This window comes from Manis pentadactyla, chromosome 8, assembly GCF_030020395.1.
Source record: "Manis pentadactyla isolate mManPen7 chromosome 8, mManPen7.hap1, whole genome shotgun sequence".
NCBI lineage: Eukaryota > Metazoa > Chordata > Mammalia > Pholidota > Manidae > Manis > Manis pentadactyla.
This window is the reverse complement of record NC_080026.1, coordinates 94,570,729-94,593,333: the sequence shown is the minus strand read 5'-3', so window position 1 is coordinate 94,593,333 and position 22,605 is coordinate 94,570,729. Positions and strand designations below refer to the sequence as shown.

The window sequence follows — 22,605 nt, the reverse complement described above, 5'->3', positions numbered from 1 at the left end:
ACTAAACCTTTTCCTTTTTTCTTTCAAGGAAACTTGCTTTTCAGTTCCTATAATGATGCGTTGATGGTTAAAGTCAGTGAATGACTATAATAATCAGTGCTCAAAATTCCATCTTACTAGTTATCTTACTGTAGTGCAGTACATCCTTCCTTGTAAAGCATGTTCCTGTTTAAAGATGGAGAAATTGGGGGAAAGAGTGACTGTGTTGTCACTTATAGGAAAACATTGAAGTCTCTTTGCTCTGAGGACCATTTAGACCTCTCTCTTCAATAGAAAAGAAGTTTCTCTTTGGTTTTTAGGTGAAGTTGTTTGTGGGTGTAAAGGAACATGGCTTACCCTAATGTATTCAATTGTGTTGTCATGATATTTAGAGAGTCCATATGCAGCCTATGTGAATATTTTAAAAGTAGATGGAAGGCTGTTTTTGACCCCTGGATATATTGGATTTCCATTTTCCTTCTTGACTTTTTATAAGTAATCTCACATGTAGCCAGAAGAAAAATGCAAGGTACAAAAAGCTTGGAAATCTGATTGCATGGTACCGTTGATAGAAATTCAGAATCATTTTTTTAGGTTTGGAGAATTTTAACAAACAAAACTTACTTGTGGTCATAATTCTAAGTGAGATTAGTAATATGACATATGAAGCGCTATAATGTTATTCATATCTATTTTATTTTTAGTCTAGTGTCTGTATCTTTCCGTTTACTAACCTAAAGTCTTATTAATCTATACCTAGAGGCCAATTTCATGAAGAGTGCCTATGAAATATACCAGTGTTTCTTTTGTTGTTTTCAGTTAGGATCGTCCAAGGGCTGTGATTATAGTTTTTCCTATCATTTGTTTCTCATTCTTGGCCACAAAAGCATGGGAACATTTTCTTCAATGCCTGATTGTGTGTCCATAGCCCAAGGCTGGAGCTTCTTATTTACTTAGCATTATTTGATACAGATTTGTTATTTGAACTGTGAGGCACATATATACCACCTTATGGACGTGGACTTCTACTGGTCTGTGTTCTGGGCCTGGTCCCAGAACTGTTAAGTATATATTTTAATGTTAGTGGACTCAGCCTGTCTCTGTTTCTTTTCTTTTAAATGTAGATAATAATGCTTAGCTCTGGTTTATAACACAGCAATTTTTTGAAGGGTTAATGAGCTGGGCATTATGTGATGTTTTTAGGTCCTTAGATGAAAGATGTTATTTAACCGCAGCAAGGCTTCATGCTGGGAGTACCTTCCTAAACAGCTCAAAGTGCTTGTCAGACTATCTTCCATTCATCCTCATACCAACCCTGGTAGGGAAGTAGGTGGGTAAGCCTTATTAAGTACAAAATGGTGTTATTACTGTTACTTATATCTGTAAAACAGGGTAATTGTGAGAAATAGAAGATTTCTTCCAAAACAGATTATGGAAGAAAAACACTGGGAAAGCATCAAGGTAGCATGCATTTGCTATTCCTGTTTACTTTGAGTTCAAAAGTCTACTTGCACCATACATGAAAACAATAGAAAGCATCCTTTCTGGAAGAAATGAAACCCAGTACATCCTTCTAAATACTTGTATTAATTAAACACCAGTACTTATTTTCAGTTGCACCAGATTATGGTCTAAGGATTTTAACCCACATATGCCAGGAATGACTATACATTTCACAGGACTTAAATATTTTGAATCTTCATTTTGGACTTGAAAACTGAATTTCCTCTTACTAAAGTCATATTGGACAACAAATAGTTCACTGAGGCTGCCCAGCACAAAAAGTAGATTTCCTTCAAGGAGAGATCTTTGAAGAGAGTGACCGCTACTTTACCTAAGATCAAATAAAGAGAATGATCCTCATTTGGGAAGCCACATGGGCAGGGAGGGATCCCCAACAGGTTGTCATAATGCTGTTGAGGATTGGTCATTAAGTCACTCTTCTAGCTTGTGGTCACAGATACGCAAAGGTTCCTCTTCACCCCTCTCCCCACCTGTCTAAGATTTTCAGTCCCATTTTTGCAGCCTAGTAACATGTAGAATTATTTCTGATCTTTGGTGGTTGTGTTGCAGGGCTTGGGAGGAAGGATTAGAAGGTCTGAAATGAAGGCAAGGAAAAATGACCATAGTTAACCCATAAATCTTGCTGTTTGTTTTCTTTCAGTGTAAACCACTACATTACTAGAAATCTGTAATTCCCTCTGGGTTCTCCCTAGGAAACAAACATGTACAAACTAAAAATGATAGACTGCACAGATGATGTGAGATGTTGGACAGTAGAATGGTTGGATTTTATCTTGGCTGTTCTCTCTCAGGGGAAGTCTTGGTTTTGACCTGTTAAAAACAAAATGCAACTGAGTAAAATTGAAGCTATAGTTGGCCTTATTTAATGATTCATGAATTGGACAGCATCCTTTCTTAGCATATAGAAAAGAGCTCTGAGGAGCTGTCCAAAATGGAAGTGATGCTGGGGTTCTTGTTTACAGAGTCGAAGAATGAACTTAGCAAACATCCAAGGAAGGAGAGCCAGGGAGAGGCTTTTATTGAGAGATACAGTGAGATGACAGAGCTCCTGGCTCACGCCAGGAGGGGACAGGAGAGCCCGTAATGGTGCATTGTCTAGGGATTTTATAGGCAATTGAGGATTTTTGGGAACTGGAAAAAGGCTTAGGGGTGTGGACTTGTTAGGTGGTCCCTGAATATTTAGAATTAACTTAACACAAGGAACTTCCTGCTCTGATTTATCCCTGAGATATCAGTATCTTGGTCTGGGAGCATATCAAACAAGGCCGCCTGCCCCATCCGCAAGGTGGGCTGAGGTATTGTTTGCTAAGAGTAAGTTAAGAATCTTCTTAACTTCCTGGGTATTAAAATGCAATCTTATCTTTAAGGTGGAATCCTTCCTGCCTTTTACTGTGTTCTTTACGGCTGGGCCTGGATGCTAAATTAGTTGCCCAGTTTGCAAATCACCTCATCAGGTCTGAAGGAGGAAAGACAGCACATAGGCCTGGGCCTTTTAGCATGCTGAAGTGAATCTTCTTTATCTGGGGAATATTAACTGATCTCAATGAAGAATGACTCTAGAGCTTAATGTTTAACACAAGAGTTTTGGTAGGGTGGTTTTCTTGCACGTAGTTATATTGCTCTGACTGTAAATATCCTGCCTTGCTTTTTCTGGAGGCCCGTACCCTACTCTGACCACACCCAAGGTCCCTGTCTCAGAGGGCTTTTATAGGAAGAAAAGGGATGGAAAAAGGAAGTTTCCAGCAAGGAGTGGATTGTTTAAGTCAAGGTCACCTTCTTTTGGTGGAAGGCAGGGGTCTATCAAGCAGATCACCTCACTAGTGCTGACCAGGTAATTACAGACAGACTGGTTAAAGGTCACATTCTTGGGAAAGGATGAAACTGAAATCAGGTTAGGTGTTAAGTAGTGTTTTGCTGATATGGGGCTTAGCACAAGGGACTCCATTTTGCACCTATTCTTTTTTAACAGACCAAAAATCTTTCATTATGACACATTTCTCTTGTTGCTTGATGACAGGAAAAGTTTGATTCTTTAAAGATACTGTGATTATTCAGTAAAGGATAGCTGCTTCATGCTTAACAGTTTTTAAATGTTGTACTTACTTGGGTTAAAAATTTTCTTCTTAAATTGTCCAAATCAGTACTTACATAACCTACAAGTGATGTCATAAATATTGACAGCATTAAATTCTGTTTTTCTTTCTTTATCAAATATTTGTAGTTTTGTGTAGCAGTTAATTGTTATGTTATTTTACAGCAAGTTTTTAAAAATGCCTCTTTCAGCACAGCAGGGCTCTGTGTTGGCACCAGAGAGAAATGTTTTCAGAAAGAAAATGGTTTAGGTTTCAAAATCCCCTGAGGGAATTGTTATAAAACAACTGTGAGAAGAAAAAAATCAACATGATTTGAATACCTTGACTTGATTCTTTTCTAATTTAAATTTTTCCAGTTAGGTCTTTTGTTTTGTAAATAATAGACCACTTTGCTCTTCAGGAACTACTTTAGGCTAGATAGAGCAACCAAGTTTCATTTTTCTTTTTTTAAATTTGTAGTTTAAACTTTATCCTCTTTCCCCATTCAGGTATCTAATTTAATGGAGCCGATCAGTTGACTTGTGCTCATTTTCATCCAGAATTCAATTACAATTCTTCCAGATGAACTAGAGCAATCTGATTCTTAAACCAGGTCCAGGATATGAGGTGGCAAGTGAAAGAATATTTTCATTTCAGTCTTTGGGAGTTATGGGTTATGCTTCCTCACTGTGGCTTACACAGGGCTGTTTTTTAAGAGGTCCCACCCATATGAAGGGGCTATAGAGTTTAGGGGTTCTAGAGCTCAAACTCTGGAGTTATGTTGCCTCGGTTTAAATCTAAATTTTCTTTTTTTCTTCTTTTCCAGTTTTATGAATTATAATTTTCTACCCTTTACTTACTGGGTACCCTTGGAAAAGTTGCTTAGGCCTTTTAAGCCTCAGGTTCAACTATAAAATGGGTATTAATAATACTTATTTGCTTCTCTGGGTTGTGAGGATGCAGTCAGATAATCGCATGGGCACTGTAGCATAATGCCTGGCACGTCCTTGCTCAATAAATGTTGCCTGTTATGATCTTCATTTTATTAGTGTTTTCAGTATTTATATATGTATTCACCTTAATCTTTCAATATATGATAATATTGGAATTAGGTTACTTTGTTTTAAAAACTCCTGTTATGATACATATGAATGTGTAAAAATTTAAACTGACATGGTAAAAACCACCATGAGCAAAGTCAAAAGACAAATGACAAATGGGAATACATAGACATAGACAAAGGGTTCATTTCCCCATAAATGGACAGTTATACAGCTTTTTTTGATGATATATTTCCTCTTAACTGGGCTACAGATTTCATCTCTTTAATATATATTATCAGAACATACCAGGGAAATCCTAGGTTAGAGAAGAGCTGGGGATACATACAACTAAAGACACAATTGTTGCTGGGCAGCTGCATCTGGGGAGGTCTTTCCCTGTGTAGTAGGTGAAACCTCAACCAGACTGGGTTGTATTCTTGACTCTGATGGAGAAGAACAGATAGGTAAGGAAGGAATCCATTAAAGCGAGAGAAGTAGTGAATGGCAGCAGCCTTGCAGGCAGTAGAGAGCAGAGGGAGAACAGAGGGAGAAAAGGGAAATTTATTGAACTCTTTCTTCTGCATAGTTAAGGCAGGTCCTTGCCAACACCTGAAACCAGGGTCACCTGGCGTCCAGTGTCTGCTTGATTTGCACAGCATGGGAATTAAGCCCCCTACCACCCCAGGACTTGGGGGAGCCACAGGGCACTGGATGGAGTGAGATTATGTTCTGAGAACTTCCCCAAAGCAAAGAAAGGAGATTGTGGGGTAGGATGCTAAAGAGCATGATCCTACAGCTGCAGTCCTGTCCAGGTCACCCAGGTGATAGGAACTGGCAAGCCCAAAGCAGAGATCTTAGTAGCCCTTCCCTACTTGTCTGAAATAGAACAGAGAGAGTGAAGACTTGTGCTTAAGTCTAGAAAATTAAATGAAATAGTGAAGTAACAAAGACGCTTAACATCTGAGAAAAGGGGTCTCTTATTAATCTCCTGAGAGTCTTGAAAGTGCAGAGACAAAAATACAATAATTCGAGCAGCAAGAAAGCTTTATATAAGGCAGAGTACACACTCGAAGAAAGGGGAGTGTGGGCAGCCTTGGAGAGGAGGCACATTCAGAGGCTTAGAATTAAAGGCTTATGATTCATGTCTTTTATGAATTTCAAGAATGGGGTAAAGGGCCAAGGGAGTGTCAGCTTGACTTGTGGTCTCATGATGTCTCTCTCCAGTGAGAGACATTATGCCACCATCCGTAGTCAGTCCATTAGATGCTCTGTAAGATAAACAACACAAGGAATTTATTGATCCAGTTCTCCAAGATAGTGGTTACCCTCAAGCCGTGAGAACATGTAATTTAGGACTGATTACCTTGTCTTAAGATAGGGTTAGTTGTTGGCAAATTATTATACGATATGTTAGAAATCTTACCTCCTAACTCCCTGGTTTTTAAAATGGAATCTTAGCCTTAAGATGGAGTCCCTCCTGTTCTTACTAAACTATTTATAGTCTGGCATTTTTCATCATAGGTAGGAAAAATTAATCATGATGCTTGTCCCATGTCCCAGCTCTACCTCACAGCCATGAGTGTGTAAACAGATCTGAATTCTTTTCCCCCCATAAATAGCTACTTCTCAGAAATGTTCTCTTATTTTCAGTGGCATACTCTCATATAATCTGTTATCGATATTTTTTCTCATCTCCTTTTCCTCATCCAAAAAGTTATTGAATCTTCTGTGTTTCACTCATAATATTTTACATCCTCTCCAATCTCTCCAGGCCTAGTATACTGTTTTAATCAAGAGACACTCAATATCTCTCTCATGACTAAATTGCTGCCCTGTCTCCTTTTTTTCGTTTCTTCTGCAATCAGTACAATATACCACTTACAGATTAATTTTCCTAAAACAAGGTCATCTTGTGCCACCAACTTATTCAGAAGCCTTCAGTGGTTCTCCACCATCTAGAATGAAGTCTAACTTCTGAACATGACCCTTAGGGTCCACCTTAATCTGATTCACCCTTGTTTTGTCTCTATCCTTTGTCTTTCTCACTGCTTCTTTTTAGGAACCCTGAAAACCTCCAACCTGGTTTACCTGGCCTAATTCTGCCTTCCTGCTGCCTTTCCTTCCACCTCTTTGCTAAGTCTTATACTTAATATAAGGCCCAGTACAGTTCCTTTCTCTTCTAGGTGGCCTTCCTAGGTACTCCAGCCCTCAGTGTCCATTGTTTTCTTACCTGTGGCTGCATTTATTGATAGCCTGTACTTCTCTCATACTTAACCTTTGCTGCCTATAATGTTTTTAGCTAAACTTTTTAATTGAAGTAAAACATAATACAGATAAGTACACAGATAACAAAGTAAATCACTCAGTAACTTTCCACAAGGTGAATACACCATGTCATTGACATTCTTCTTCTGATACATACCTGTCTCCCTAATTAGATGGTAAGCACCTGGGAGACAGAACCTCAGGTATCCCTCTTTACATGAAAGTGCTACATAACATCAGGTGCTCAGGGACATTCCACATCAGGAATTTGACCTAAGAAAGGAATCTAGGCTTTGACAAATAAGAAACATAGAAATTTAAAGGAGTATGTGAACTTCCATGATGAACTACAAAATCTTTCTTGACAATTAGTTACAATTGAGATATGATTAGAGACAATATGATTTTGTAAGTCCTATTCAAGGATTCCTATGTGGTGACTTATAAATAAGACTTTAAATCCAGGCTAAACAAGAGCATATCATAGTTTTCTCTTTTCAGACATAAAGTACACAGGCATTTACAGTATAAGTCTTTGTTGTCATTTTAGCCAACAAATAGTTATGGATCTTATGCTGTCTACCAGATACAGTTACGATGTTCAGTAGTATTCAGCTGGATTAACAGGGAAGATCCTTCCTCTATAGAGCCTATGTTTTAATGAGTCACCAGAAATAATTGATAGAACTTAAAAAAAGGCTTTAGACTAAAGATATAACAGTGACTAAAAAATAAGACAACTTTGAAAAATTGTTACTAAACCATAAACATACCGAGAGAATAATAATGTGGAGCTAGGAAAGGCTGAAAGGAAGATTGGCACTGCACTTGGGACTTGTGGGTAAGAAATCCATTTGACTGTGACATTACCAAACGGTATGAAGAAGCTGGCAACTTATGAAGGTAAAATAATTACAGGTTAATGAGAGCAGATAAATGTTAAAAAACATCATAAGATACACTTAATTTTCAATATGCTTCACAGTTTACATGGGAGTAGTTTAACTTGTTCATCTTACTGGTTTTTTGCCCATTAATATCTTGTACAGTGTTGGTATCATCTGCCCACAGTCACAGCCCCGGTGTGTCAGGCATAAGGCGAGACTGACTTCAGCGCTCTTTCACAGGCTGCTCTTGCCTTGAGGGGAGTGGGAGAATTTGTGTTTGGTCTTTTCTCAACTTTTGTAATTACCGAATTGAAATCACATCCCAGCTAACTTCATTATCACTGTATTTACTGTCTACCTTTAACCTAAAGGATGAGAATCTCCCTGGCAAATCATGCCATCTGGAGGTTATCTGCATGAGGCAAAGTGAAGTAAGAGGTAGGTCTCTTTCTAGCCCCTAGCTATGGCATTTCTATCAGTTGGAAACAGGCACAAAGAGAAGGTGGTAGAGGACCCCTGGACTGCTAATCCTTAAAAAGCAACTTGTTCAGGTTATTATGATTTTACTTTTAGTTTAGTTTTGTCTTGTCTTTTATTACCCCTTTTATTGTCTTGTCTTTGTATCTAGAAGGCTTCAGTTTGCAAAGCTATGTATCTGTCAGTCTTCTTGACATGGCTTTCACTTTGAATTAGTGTTCAGCAAAGGGATTAGCAGATAACCATTTCAGGCTGTATTTCTATACACAAAAGGGTGGATGTGGTTTGAACAGGCTGCCGAAGCCAGAAAGAGAAGTTAATTGTGTAAACCAATGCAGGCAAGAGCTGATCACCTTTCTGAAAGACAAGACAGTGCTTGCACATAATGTCTAACAAGATATTTGGGGTCAAGTTGATGTCATCTTGAAGAATCAATATTTACTGGGCTTTATAAAGTTAGCCTTTAAAGAGCCCCAGGCATTTTCTTAGGTCATTAATTTAGAAGAGGGAAGGCTACAGTGGCTGAAGACCATGGCTGTGAAGGTTGTATAAAAATAGGTGAAGACCCGCCCTGCCCCTTTAAGACTTCCAAAAAGCACCCACCAAAACAAAACAACGACCACCAAAAAAAAAAGAAAAAAAAATTTTTAAATTAAAAAAAAAAAAAAATAGGTGAAGAGACAGTCATGTGCTAATGTGTGGTGGTCCCACCCTTAGGTTCTTTCTACTCAAGCATTGGGTACATGTATTGAAAGGCTTTCTTGGGCTTTTATTGACTTTTTTTTTTTTTTTTGGTATCATTAATCTACAATTACATGAGGAACATTATGTTTACTAGACTCCCCCTTTACCAAGTCCCCCCCACAAACCCCATTACAGTCACTGTCATTAGCGTAGTAAGATGCTGTAGAGTCACTACTTGTCTTCTCTGTGTTGCACAGCCCTCCCCATGCCTCCCCCCACATTATACATGCTAATAGTAGTGCCCCCTTTCTCCCCCCGCCCTTATCCCTCCCTTCCCACCCATCCTCCCCAGTCTCTTTCCCTTTGGTAACTGTTAGTCCATTCTTGGGTTCTGTTATTCTGCTGCTGTTTTGTTCCTTCAGTTTTTTCTTTGTTCTTATACTCCACATCTGAGTGAAATCATTTGGTACTTGTCTTTCTCCGCCTGGCCTATTTCACTGAGCATAATACCCTCTAGCTCCATCCATGTTGTTGCAAATGGTAGGATTTGTTTTTTTCTTATGGCTGAATAATATTCCATTGTCTATATGTACCACATCTTCTTTATCCATTCATCTACTGATGGACACTTAGGTTGCTTCCATTTCTTGGCTATTGTAAATAGTGCTACGGTAAACATAGGGGTGCATCTGTCTTTTTCAAACTGGGCTGCTGCATTCTTAGGGTAAATTCCTAGAAGTGGAATTCCTGGGTCAAATGGTATTTCTATTTTGAGCTTTTTGAGGAATATTATTGACATTTTAAGAAACAACTCTTGCATCTGAACAGAAGTAGATAAGCCATTTTGTTTATCAAAAACAATGGGCTTAATTTTTCTGGGATGAATTCTGATGTCATTTTGGATTCTGCCTTATAAGTGTGCTAATCACAAGAGCAGGTCCCTCTTAGAATAGGGCTCATCCCTCCCTCTAACAAACTTGAAAGCTTTTAAAGTGAAGAATTGCAGTAAAGAACATTTACTTTACGATGCTGGCTTGAATCCAAGTCTAATGAAAGGCTTTTGACAAATATTATCATTTGCACTTGTTATGCCATCCAGTAGAAGTTTTCCCCTGGGTGTTTTGTGTACGTACGCGCCTGTACTCCACACTGGGCTGCCAGAATCATTTGTTGGTTAGAATAGAACCTTATCTTCTATTTGTTTTAGTCACTGCTTTTAATAAATGTTGTTGACTAGATAAAGGAATGTATTATGTCAAATTTTATCTTGGCTGTAACAAAACTAGGATCCTGTGTAGCCCGTATGAAAGTCATAGAAGCAGCTTTGTTAGGCTTTGACCCCAGGATGTTTGTTACAAGTTTGTGGTCATATCTACTCAACAGATAAACTTAGGAATTGAAATTTTCAGACCTCTTTCCCTTGTGCATTATGTCAGAAGAGGCTTTAAAATTAATCAGAGAAAACTGGTGCTGCTCTTTCTCATTCCTACTCCCATCCCTCCTCTCCAGGATCATTTTCCGATTAAATACAGAAAGCAAAAGGCATGAGAGGTTTGTTGGGACTGTTGAAGTGTTTTTACAAGAGAGTCTGATGTTTAATATTTTAATCTGTAATTTGCTTTGGATATTCATTCTGAATTTTTATTCTTCCTTTTCAGCTATTTGAGAACTTCTACTTTGGTACCCTACAGCTCAATTCAATTCACATCTCTCAGAGGTTCACAGTAGACAGCTTTGGAAACTACGCCTCTTGTGGACAAATTGATTTCTCCTGATTTGGATCTTGGGAAGCACTAGAAATTGAATATCCTTACAAGGTTCTGAGGAAGTGTACTTTCTTTTTAATTACCAAAGAGGGATTTGGCTATTTGGGTGGTAACTTTCCTGGGTGGTTCCCCATGGACACTGTGATCTCTGATGGTTGTCCACAGTCATCATACTGTCAGCCATGATGGTTGTGGGCACAAGGAGAACTTGTGCCTATAACCCTTGGCTTGTTCAGCTTTCACAGAATCTGCCTTTCTTTCTGAAGCTCTTCTCTAGAAATATGAAGCCCATTGGAGCTCAGATATGCATCATTTCTTAGACACCTACTGATTTTGCCCCAGCCATTAAACTCTTGTATTACCAATACTTTAAAAGAATTAGACATTTGGTTTTATTAATATCTCCACCTAAATCAAATATCTACAATTTCAGATGATTTAATTTTTCCTTTCCCCTAACTTTTAATCACTACCCAGAATTTCTTTTTTACTGTGGTAAAAAACACATAACATAAAATTTGCCAGCTTAACCATTTTTAAGTGTACAGTTCAGTAATATTAAATATATTCATATTGTTTTGAAATTTCTCCAGAACTTTCTCATCTTGCAAATCTGAAACTCTACACCCATTAATCAACTCCCCATTTCCTCCTCCCCCAAACCTCTGGAAACCACTAGTCTTCTTTCTGTTTCTATGAATTTGACTACTTTAGATTCCTCACATAAGTGGAATCATATAGTATTTGTCTTTTTGTATCTAGCATAATGTCTTTAAGGTTCATCCATGTTGAAGCAGGTGATAGGATTTCCTTCCTTTTTAAGGCTGAATGATATTCCCTTGTAGTTATACACCACATTTTGTTAATCCATTCATCAATCAATGGGCACTTGAGTTCCTTGACCTCAGGGTTATTGTGAATAGTGCTTGATTAGCATGGGATGACTCTGCTTTCAATTCCTTTACTACTCAGAATTTTATCTTTAGCAAAATAACTGTTAATGTTTTTACCTTTTACTTTGATCTGTCCCTTTTTTTTCATAAGTTGTTACCTATTTATATTTGTTAAATCCCTGTTGCTTCACCTTCCCCAGCCTTTGCTTCCCCAGCCTCACTTTCCCCAGCCTCACTCTCCCGTGCCACTGATGGAGTTGCAGTAGTAGTGTAGCTCTTTTATGTTTACCTCTCAGGGCAGCAGCAGTAGAAACATGATGTTATCAGACTGTACACAGTTCCCTGGGGAAATGTCAGCTGCAGAAAGTACTCCTTCCTTGCCACAGATCGGCAGGAAGAGGGAGCTCCCAGCACAGATTTGCCCCCCTCCCCAGTCAGTCCTGCCACGTGCTCTACTGGTCGCTGTTACCTTTCATCTCCCCCTCTTCACATCCTTTCTCCCTCTGTAGCTGCTTTCCTTTTCTTTCTTTCAGTCCTCATTCTAACCTTGATTTCTTACTTTCCATGACAAGTCTGGTTCTGAACCCTGTATGTTAAGGTCACTATATAGTGAGGGCCGAGTATAACACTCAAGTTTATTTATAACTGTGAACTGTGCAGATCATTTGTGAATAAATGAACTTCCAAAGTACCTGTATTTTTTTGGGGGGTATCATTAATCTACAATTACATGAGGAACATTATGTTTACTAGACGCCGCCCTTCACCAAGTCCCACCTACAAACCCCATTACAGTCACTGTCCATCAGCATAGTAAGATGCTGTAGAGTCACTACTTGTCTTATTTATGTTGCACAGCCCTCCCCGTGCCCCCCCGCCACATTATACATGCTAATCGTAATGCCCCCTTTCTTCCCCCCACTTATCCCTCCCTTCCCACCCATCCCCCTCAGTCCCTTTCCCTTTGGTAACTGTTAGTCCATTCTTGGGTTCTGTTATTCTGCTGCTGTTTTGTTCCTTCAGTTTTTTCTTTGTTCTTATACTCCACATATGAGTGAAATCATTTGGTACTTGTCTTTCTCCACCTGGCCTATTTACTGGACATAATACTCTCTAGCTCCATCCATGTTGTTGCAGGTGGTAGGATTTGTTTTCTTCTTATGGCTGAATAAAATTCCATTGTCTATATGTACCACATCTTCTTTATCCATTCATCTACTGATGGACACTTAGGTTGCTTCCATTTCTTGGCTATTGTAAATAGTGCTGCGATAAACATAGGGGTGCATCTGTCTTTTTCAAACTGGGCTGCTGCATTCTTAGTGTAAATTCCTAGAAGTGGAATTCCTGGGTCAAATGGTATTTCTCTTTTTGAGCTTTTTGAGGAACCTCCATACTGCTTTCCACAATGGTTGAACTAATTTACATTCCCACCAGCAGTATAGGAGGGTTCCCCTTTCTCCACAACCTCACCAACATTTGTTGTTGTTTGTCTTTTGGATGGTAGCCATCCTTACTGGTATGAGGTGATATCTCATTGTGGTTTTAATTTGCATTTCTCTGATGACTAGCGATGTGGAGCATCTTTTCATGTGTCTGTCGGCCATCTGAATTTCTTCTTTGGAGAACTGTCTGTTCAGCTCCTCTACCCATTTTTAATTGGATTATTTGCTTTTTGTTTGTTGAGGTATGTGAGCTCTTTATATATTTTGGATGTCAACCCTTTATCGGATCTGTCATTTATGAGTATATTCTCCCATACTGTAGGGTGCCTTTTTGTTGTCTTGGTGGTGTCCTTTGCTCAGCTTGATATAGTCCCACTTGTTTGTTTTTGCTTTTGTTTCCCTTGCCCAGGGAGATATGTTCATGAAGAAGTGGCTCATGTTTATGTCAAAGAGAATTTTGCCTATGTTTTTTTCTAAGAGTTTTATGGTTTCATGACTTACATTCAGGTCTTTGATCCATTTCAAATTTACCTTTGTGTATGGGGTTAGACAATGATCCAGTTTCATTCTCTTACATGTAGCTGTCCAGTTTTGCCAACACCAGCTGTTGAAGAGGCTGTCATTTCCGCATTGTATGTCCATGACTCCTTTATCGAATATTAATTGACCATATATGTTTGGGTTAATGTCTGGAGTCTCTATTCTATTCCACTGGTCTGTGGGTCTATTCTTGTGCCAGTACCAAATTGTTTTGATTACTGTGGCTTTGTAGTAGAGCTTGAAGTTGGGGAGCGAGATCCCCCCCACTTTATTCTTCCTTCTCAGGATTGCTTTGGCTATTCAGGGTTTTTGGTGTTCCCATATGAATTTTTGAACTATTTGTTCCAGTTCATTGAAGAATGCTGTTGGTAATTTGATAGGGATTGCATCAAATCTGTACATTGCTTTGGGCAGGATGGCCATTTTGATGATATTAATTCTTCCTAGCCAAGAGCATGGGATGAGATTCCATTTGTTAGTGTCCTCTTTAATTTCTCTTAAGAGGGTCTTGTAGTTTTCAGGGTATAGGTCTTTCACCAAAGTACCTGTATTTTTCTTTTAGGATTATCATGCCATTTTAGTTTGACCCCCTTAGTCAGTGTGTGTGTTGGGATACAATGTTGCCATCACTTATTCATTGGCACAGATATATCATTCATCCAGGACTTACATATTGTTGACTGCAGGGTTATTTATTTTCTTTTTACTTTGAAATTGTTTTATTTTAAAATTTAAAGACTTATGCATCCTTTTAAAATATGAACATTTAAGATTTATTAGGTAAGTTTATCATACAAATCTCTTTACAGCAGTAATTAGAGAAGTGGTCAGATTTTCCAGCGTAAAATGTCATGGAATTTAAATCACAACTTGGATCTTCAATGATTCAAATGTTTTATTCCACACAATAAGGTCTGGTTACTTTTAAGATGATACTTTGTCTGAGATACTCTGTCTCAACCAAGTCCTTCATTATGACCATCATCTCACACAATAGGATAGCTGGCCCAGGAGGCAATTCCACAGTGGTTGTTCTGGTCCCTGGCCATCTTTTTGTAGCCATTCATGCCCCAGCCTGGACCCCAGATGTTCTTGACAATCCAATATTTATTATCATCTGATTATGCTCCTCCAAAGCCATTGCCAACCACCAGAACTCATGATCCAGGTCTTTGCTGCTGCACTTTAGATAATAATAAATGCCTTCTTTGTAGAACTGGAATGTGTCCTGGTTTGCATCTATAGCAACAGAAATGGGCCCCATGTTTGCCACTGTGACCCCAAGATCCTTCTCCTGTGCAGGGATTTTATGGTATCCAGTCACATTGGCAGCAGAATATTCAGGTTTGTATTTGCAGGTTTCATCCTTTCCATGATATGGATAGGATTGCTCCGAGTCCAGGCCTCCGTTGTCAAGAACATACTGGAAGGCGTTACTTGCTAGGCTACCTCCACAGCTACCTTGAAGTCCAGAGCAGTCCACCAGGTTCTGCTCACTCAGTGAAACAAGTTTGCCAGTTTTCCAGAACATCTGTCCTTCAAGGGCACCAGTTGCACTAAATGCCCAGCAAGAACGACACCAATCCTGGTTCTTCCCAGGAGTTACATAGCCTTTCTCTCTCCAGTCCACGGATGGGGGAATCTCTGCAAGTGGATGTTCTTGGAACACCTTCTTCTTCCTGTACTTCTGCTTTTGAAAGCCATTCATCACCTGCCTGAATTCTTCATTGGTCATATCACCAAAGGCATTCATTGCTATTGTAAAGCTGTGTTTCCCTAGGTTGTATTCTTGATTGTGCTTGTCAATCATTTTCATATTCTTCGCCCACACTGCCCTCCTCCCTACTTCTTCATCTTTGCCAGATAGTTTCCCGTGTGTTGCCATCCACTGGGACCACAGTGCATTCAAACCAACATCAACATGAGGCGAAGCTGAGGCTATTCCCAAGCACAGAATAGTCAGCAGGAGTGAAGGATGCATGTTTCAAAAACCCGATTCACGTGCTGGGTGGCTGTTCATGGAGATGCTTACAGCAAGTCCCCCAGTGGGTTTTCGGTGTCATGCCATGTACTGTAGTTCCCGAGCTTTTGGTTACCTTGGGGAGGGCTGAGACCGACCTGATTTAATCTAGTTGTTCCTTTTCATCCTCAGCAAAGGTGGGGTGGGGGAGGAATTCAGAGCCCTTGACAGAGGTGCTCTCACAGTTTCAGGATGGGGTGCGGTGGTTGTGGAGGAATGTGGGGTGGGGCCAGGGTTAGTTTTTCCCCAAAAACTTTCTATTAGTAATACTCATTTTTTATTTAAGTTGGGATTTTACCTCACTTACCTCTGAGTGCTAGATGGTGCATGGAAACGAGTCCCAGGAATAGTTCTGAATGGCAAAATCAACTGTAGCACCCAGTGACCTCGTCTCATTGTGGTGCTGCTGCTTTCTCACTGGTTTCTTTCTTTGACAGCTGCCCCTGGGACATAAAGATGTCTTCTTTTGGATGTCAGAGGTTTATGACTTAAGTTTTTAGTGAATTTCTAAAAAAGTTTTACCTTTGGAAATGTAACTTTATATATTAAATACTAAGTTCTTAATAGAATTGGAAATTCTGTTATTTAGAATTTAGAGGTAACTGTATATTTATGGACATATTATGTTGTTATTTTTCACAAGCAATTTGCCCTTTTCACTCTCATTCTCTTAGGATGATGCAGTGAATTTTTCCAGAGGTTACATGGTATAGCAACATCATCATTCTGATGGCTAATGGAGCATGTGCTGTGTATTTTTATGTTTTCTAGAATTTTGTAAGTTGTCTAGAATTTTGTTAAGTATTGGTAGAATTGGAAAATTCTTCAATGTATCTTTTTAACTTTGTAGAAATCTGTAGACAAATTTTTGAGACAATATAGCTCTAAAGAAAATACAGTTTTAACTGCTGTAGAAGGGGGAGTAACAGGTAGTTTTAATGTAGAGTTTTTATGAAAGAACAACTGTGGTATACAGCAAATGACTTTTGATGGAGCTAAAAGAATATTTCAAGATTAAGGGATCCCTCTCACCAAATTGTAATGGGGTAAATGTTGGAGGATTTGCTATTGTGTATCTAATGAAATCTCCCTTAATATTACCACTTTGTAATTCATTCTGCACTGAAATAGAGTTAATTCGCACTTGACATCACTCCGGATGGTTGTTGGGGCACTGACTTCACCCACAATTTTTTGGAAAAGAGGAGGGAAAAAACTCTCACCACGATTACACAAGATCTGTGTTGTTATAAAAGGAATTTTGTTATGGAGAATAATTTTGAATTTTTTTGTTTTGGAGGGACTTAATGAGTTATTACCAAGTGAACTCTATACCCATGGTAGAGACATGATAAATATTACTTATAATGATTATTTTTAAGTGAGCTCCAGAGTTTACTACATTGTACATTGATGAAAATCCAGCATAATAATGATGCAAATTTTGGTCCAGTTTTACTCTTGCTTTGTGCTCCTCCTGGAGCTTAAAGGGAACCTGCTGGCACCAGAGGTGGATTTAATTGAGGAACACCTCTCAGATTTTACCTTGATGCCTCCATTGATGGATATCAAAGCCCAAGGGTGCTATAGGTGAGAAAAAAGGCTGCTGTTGTGGTTTTTATTTAATAGCCTTTTGTTTTTGGTAATAAATGTTCTTCTAAAGAAAGCTAAATAAGTTTAATTTTGTGAAAAAATATGAAGCTATACACTTTCTGCTTTATGCTTTTTTTCATTGTTTTACTTCAATTTAAATGTTTGTTTAAAAAATAAAGTTCTTCATCTAGAGGTCACTATTCCCTATGCATTTAAGTACATATCATATCAAGTAATTTTTCACAAATAATAATAGCTAATATTTGTGGAATGCTCACATTTGTCATGTATTTGTGTATTCATTTAATCATTACAACAGCACACTTAAGTTGGATTATCATTATCCTCATTTTACAAATTAAGGCTTAATAAGGTTAAGAAATTTGCCCAAAGTCACATACCTTGTACCATACCTCAAAATATGGTTTGTGGACCTCTGGGAGTTCCTGAGAACTTTTTAGAGGTATGTGTGAGGTCCACACTATTTTCATAAAAATACTAAGATGATATTATTTCCCTATTTCATTCTCATTCTCTCATGAGTGTACAGTGGAGTTTTCCAGAAGTTGTGTAACATGGTGACATCATCATTCTTATGTTAATGGAATACATGCTTGTATGTTTTGTTTTCTAGGATTTTGTAAATTGGTAGGTTTAGGTTATAAATACGTGTTTTTAGAGATTAACTCAGTTTGCTTTCAGTAATTCTGTGCTCCTACTAGCTATTGTCAGCTATACCTGCTGTTATGGGCTGAATTGTGTCTCCTAAGAATTCATATGTTGAAGCCCTAATCCCCAGTTGCTCAGAATGTGACTGTGTTTGGAGATGGGGCCTTTAAAGAGGTGATTAAGATGAGACTGAGGCTGTTACGGTGGGCCCTAATCCAGTCTGGTGCCTTAAAGAAGAGGAAATTTGGACCCACAGAAACATCAGACCCCTGGCCTGCATTATAGGCCTCCTGGGTTTGTCTCCAAAACAGGTTGGTGATGACATTGCCAAAGCAACCTGCAATTGGAAGGGACTAAGAATTAAAGTGAAATTGACCATTTAGGATAGGCTCAGATTGAGGTAGTTCTCTCTCTGCCTTGGTCAGTGGGCTGCTAAAAATGGCTGCTACTCTCATGACATCATAGATGACATCAACAGTCGTGTCGTGGAATACTTGGCATGTTAAGAACTACAAAGGAAATTATTTCAATAAAGGGTCATTTGACAACTAAATCTGTCAAAGAAATCAGACATGTGCATGCACAGCGAGAAACTATGTATGGCACAGCAAGAAGGCCTACAAGCCAGGAAGAGAGGCCTCAGAAGAAACAAACCTACCAATACCTTAATCTTGGACTTCTAATCTCCATAACTTTGAGAAAATAAATTTCTGTTGCTTAAGCCACCCAGTTGTGATATTTTGTTATGGCAGCCCTAACAAGTTACAGGCATACCTCAGAGAGAGTGTGAATTTGGTTCCAGCCCACCACAATAGTTAGTCAGATGAATTTTTGGTTTCCTGGTGCATATTAAAGTTATGCTTATACTATACTGTAGTCTGTTAAGTGTGCAATAGCGTTGTTTTAAAAAAATGTACATACCTTCATTAAAAAATACTTTATTGATAAAAACTACTAACCATCATCTGAGCTTTTTGCAAATCATAATCCTTTTGCTGTTGGAGGGTCTTGCCTTGACCTTAGCTGCTGACTGATCAGGGTGGTGGTTGCTGAAGGTTGGGGTGGCTCTGGCAATTTCTTAAAATAAGAATGAAGTTTGCTGCACCAACTGATTCTTCCTTTCATGAATGATTTCTCTGTTTGATGGCATTTCACTCACAGTAGAACTTCTTTCAGAATTGGAGTTCAGTGCTCTCAAACCCTGTTGCTGCTTTATCAACCAAGTTTATGTAATATTCCAAATTCTTTGTTGTTATTTCAACAGTCATGTTCACCAGTAGATTCCATCTCAAGAAATCATTTTCTTTGCTCATCTATAAGAAGCAACTCCTCCTCTATTCAAGTTTTATCCTGAGATAAGGTAGCAATTCAGTCACATCTTCAGGCTCCACTTCTAGTTCCCTTGTTATGTCTTCTCCACATCTGCAGTACTTTCACCACTGAAGTCTAGAATCCCTCAAAATCATCCATGAAGGTTGGAATCAACTTCTTCCAAACTCCAGTTAATATTGATATTTAGAGCTTTTCCCAGGAATCATGAATGTTCTTAATGGCACCTAGAGTTACAAGAGTAACATTAAACATTATTGATCACAGATCTGTATAACAAACTAAATTATGAAAGAGTTTGAAATATTGAGAGAATTATCAAAATGTGACACAGACATGATGTGAGCAAATGCTGTTGGAAAAATGGCACTGATAGACTTGCTCAATGCAGGGTTGCCACAAAGTTACCATGTAAAAAAATTCAGTATCTGTGAAATGCAATGAAGTGAAGCACAATAAAACAAGGTATGCCTATAATACACTTGCTACAATGCAGAAGCTAATGTATCTGTCTTTTTGAGCTAGACATTGAAGAGATTCACAAAAATGTAAAACAAAGCCACTCTTCTTACTAATTTTTGGGTGGTAAAATATAGTTGTTTAATAAAATATATAAATATTATTTTTAAATGTTTTAAATTCTTATATTAAAAAAAAGATTTTTCTAAGACAAGTTTTAGGTTCACAGCAAAATTTAGAGGCAGGCTTAGTTTTATTTTCAGGTACAGTAAGTGATACCTACATATCTCACATAAACAGCAGCTCATTGGGGTCCTCAATAGTTTTTTAGTGTAAAGGACTTCTGAGACCAGAAGATTGAGAACAGCTACACTGTATTATACTTCCTTTCAAATGGATCATATTATACATGATCTTCTATAACAAGCTTTTCTCACCCATGAGTATGTGGTGGTCACATTAGTTGCCAATAGAAACGAATCTACCTTATTTTTAATGTCTGAACAATAGTCCATTGTGTGTATATATTATAATTTAACTGGTTCCTAACTAATGTACAATGAGTTGGTTTCCAGGTTTGACTTATAAACAATTCTGGATTGAACATCTTTGTGCATTTGTCTTTTTATGCTTGTGAGGTCATCTAGAAATGATATTAAATAGTTTTAAAGATGTAGTTACATTTAAGTTTCTTATTTGAAAACTTAATTGGAAATTAAGTTTCCATTTTGTATTGCTAAATATTAAATACAAAAAAAAATGCTTAAATATGTACCTGTTGACAAATTCACCCAGTTGCTTTTAGACCCATGGGTTTGAAAATGCTCACCTGCTAATAATCCTCTCAGAATTTAGGAAAACTTTATAAACTATAATTGTCCATTTTCTACAACTCTTTTACCTGTCATCTGAAAATTGGGGTTCTCTCCTAAACAGCTTTACTACTGACTTAACATCGTGGACTGTCGCTGGCTCTCAGCACAAGGCTAATATTAACCCAGCTGGAGGGGGCTGCAGAAGCCAAGTCCCACTGGAGAGTGGGAAACATTTTGACCTTCAAAAGTCTGGAAACTTCTATTGTCTTATTGATGGACATCTTGTCAGTGCCTTTCCAAACTTTTTATTGGGCAACTTTGGTAATTCTAGAAGACCACAGACTTAAGGTAGTGCTGGAATGGGAGAGCTGTGATTTCTATGATCTGCCTCCTCAGTGCTTTAGAGATACAAAATCAGCTTTGCTAAAAGCCTGGGATTGTGATGGCAGAAAAAGATGGCAAATTTTAATATGTCTTCAGAACTGTGCAACAACGTACCCTTCTCTTCCCAACCTGAGAGAAGAACTAACTTAAAAATGCCCACTATGTCTAGGCACTGAGTATATATAATTTTGTACAGTTCTTGACAGCAATTTTCTGAGATAGGTCATATTCTCATTAATTTATATATAGAAAATAGACTATGTAACTTGCCCAAGAAGCCAGCAATTAAGTGGATTCCACCCCCAGTCTATATGACAACAGACTCTGCTCTTCCACTATGTAGTGTTGCTATAAAACCATCAAGGCTGCTTTATTTACTGTGAGATGAAGACATTTATGGCCAGGGCCTCATTGCAACGTCACTTCTAAATCCAATTGCAAATGTAAAAGAAAACACGGAAGGGGAGCTATTGTTTTCTGTTTTCCCAAGGGGATCCCAGCCAATTGATGTATTCAGAATTCCCAGGCAGATGAAGGGTGGCTATGAACTTTGGAACCTGTGTTTTTTCCTACCGATTAAAAACCATGTTTTTCATTGCGTTTGATTTTGTTTTTAGCTGCCAAGACTTTTTTATAAAAACGCAATCTAGGGATTGGGTACCAAAAATTCAGTAGGTTTTGTCCTGTCAGATTATCTGTTTCCTCTTCAATTTATTTGTAATATAAATCTTACACCATTTATACTCTGATTCTAGGACTTTGCCCAACCTCCGGCCTCTCCAGCTGGTATGTCAACACATTTCTGCAGGCAGTGATAAGGGTCACAATTTTAACAAAACCAGAACACCTCAAGAAAAACCAGCCTCCCCCACTCCCTACCCCCCATGGCTTATTAAAATCAGCTTGAAAGTCAAACCATGACCAAATGTGCCTTTTCCAAATTTGCAGCCTCAGCCAGATGAAATGGTCATACATGCCTTTTAGGGTTGCCCTAGGAAGAGCTAACAAAAGGGTGACAGCCCTTAAACAGATGCTTGGGGAGGAGGACATCTGCCTATGTTTTACCAGCAGCCATTCAAATGCTCAGGCCTTGAAAAGAGCATGTGGGGCTGGGGAACAAGAGTTCTGATGCAGCCAGTTTTTACATGGCTGTTGTCTTAACGAATCCACCCATTGCTGTAGAGCCATTAACTTGCAGGAAGCCAGCTGTCAGGGCTGCTGTGTGCAGGCCCCTCTGGGTGGGAGGCAAGGGGAGAGAGTGGCCAAAATGCCTTTTAGACCCCTGAGGCTAGCTGGCTTTATAGCTGGAGAGTTCGGCGTCTTCTCCCCACTCCCATCCCTGGGGAGACCAGGGCCCTTCTTGCTCTCCATCCTTGGAGTAGGGACATCTCAGGGTTCGGTTTCCATGGTTTGCAACTCCCTAAGTGCTGGGCGGGGCTGGCCTTCGCTGGGGCCGGTTGGCGTTTGGCGCTCTGATCTAGCGCTTTCCTTTGAAATCTACCCCCTCCCCTTTTTTTTTTTTTTTTAACCAGGTATGATGATGTCAAACGTGATGCTAATGCTACAGTTACAGACACGGCCCCTGCTGGCTGGCGCAGCCTCTCTGATTCTCCCCCTCCGCGTCCAGCGCTGGGCTTTTTCAGACAAGTGCATCTCCTAACCAGGTCACATTTCAGCGGCGACCCTACCCGCCTGCTGGCAGAGTCAGACCGCAGCAGGAGGGCTGAGGAAGACGACCGCATTTGCTTCGCCACCGGCGGG

General features: G+C 38.9%; 1 protein-coding gene and 1 pseudogene across 7 annotated transcripts in view; one reads left to right on the top strand and one right to left on the bottom strand.

Moving 5' to 3' along the window:
- The window catches only part of ASCC1 (activating signal cointegrator 1 complex subunit 1), a 155,919-nt gene extending 133,418 nt beyond the window's left edge, over nucleotides 1-22,501 (top strand). For 6 of the 7 annotated variants that reach the window (XM_057505959.1, XM_057505957.1, XM_036928692.2 and 3 more), the window contains exon 10: nucleotides 10,590-18,582. In XM_057505959.1, coding sequence (XP_057361942.1) covers nucleotides 10,590-10,706 — 117 coding nt within the window. In that variant the 3' untranslated portion in view covers nucleotides 10,707-18,582. Of the gene's footprint in view, nucleotides 1-10,589; nucleotides 18,583-22,376 lie in introns of those variants that run through there. The other variant, XM_057505961.1, reaches the window with a different exon arrangement.
- LOC118933828 (procathepsin L-like) lies at nucleotides 14,562-15,556 on the bottom strand (annotated as a pseudogene).
- Nucleotides 22,502-22,605: the final 104 nt, after the last annotated feature.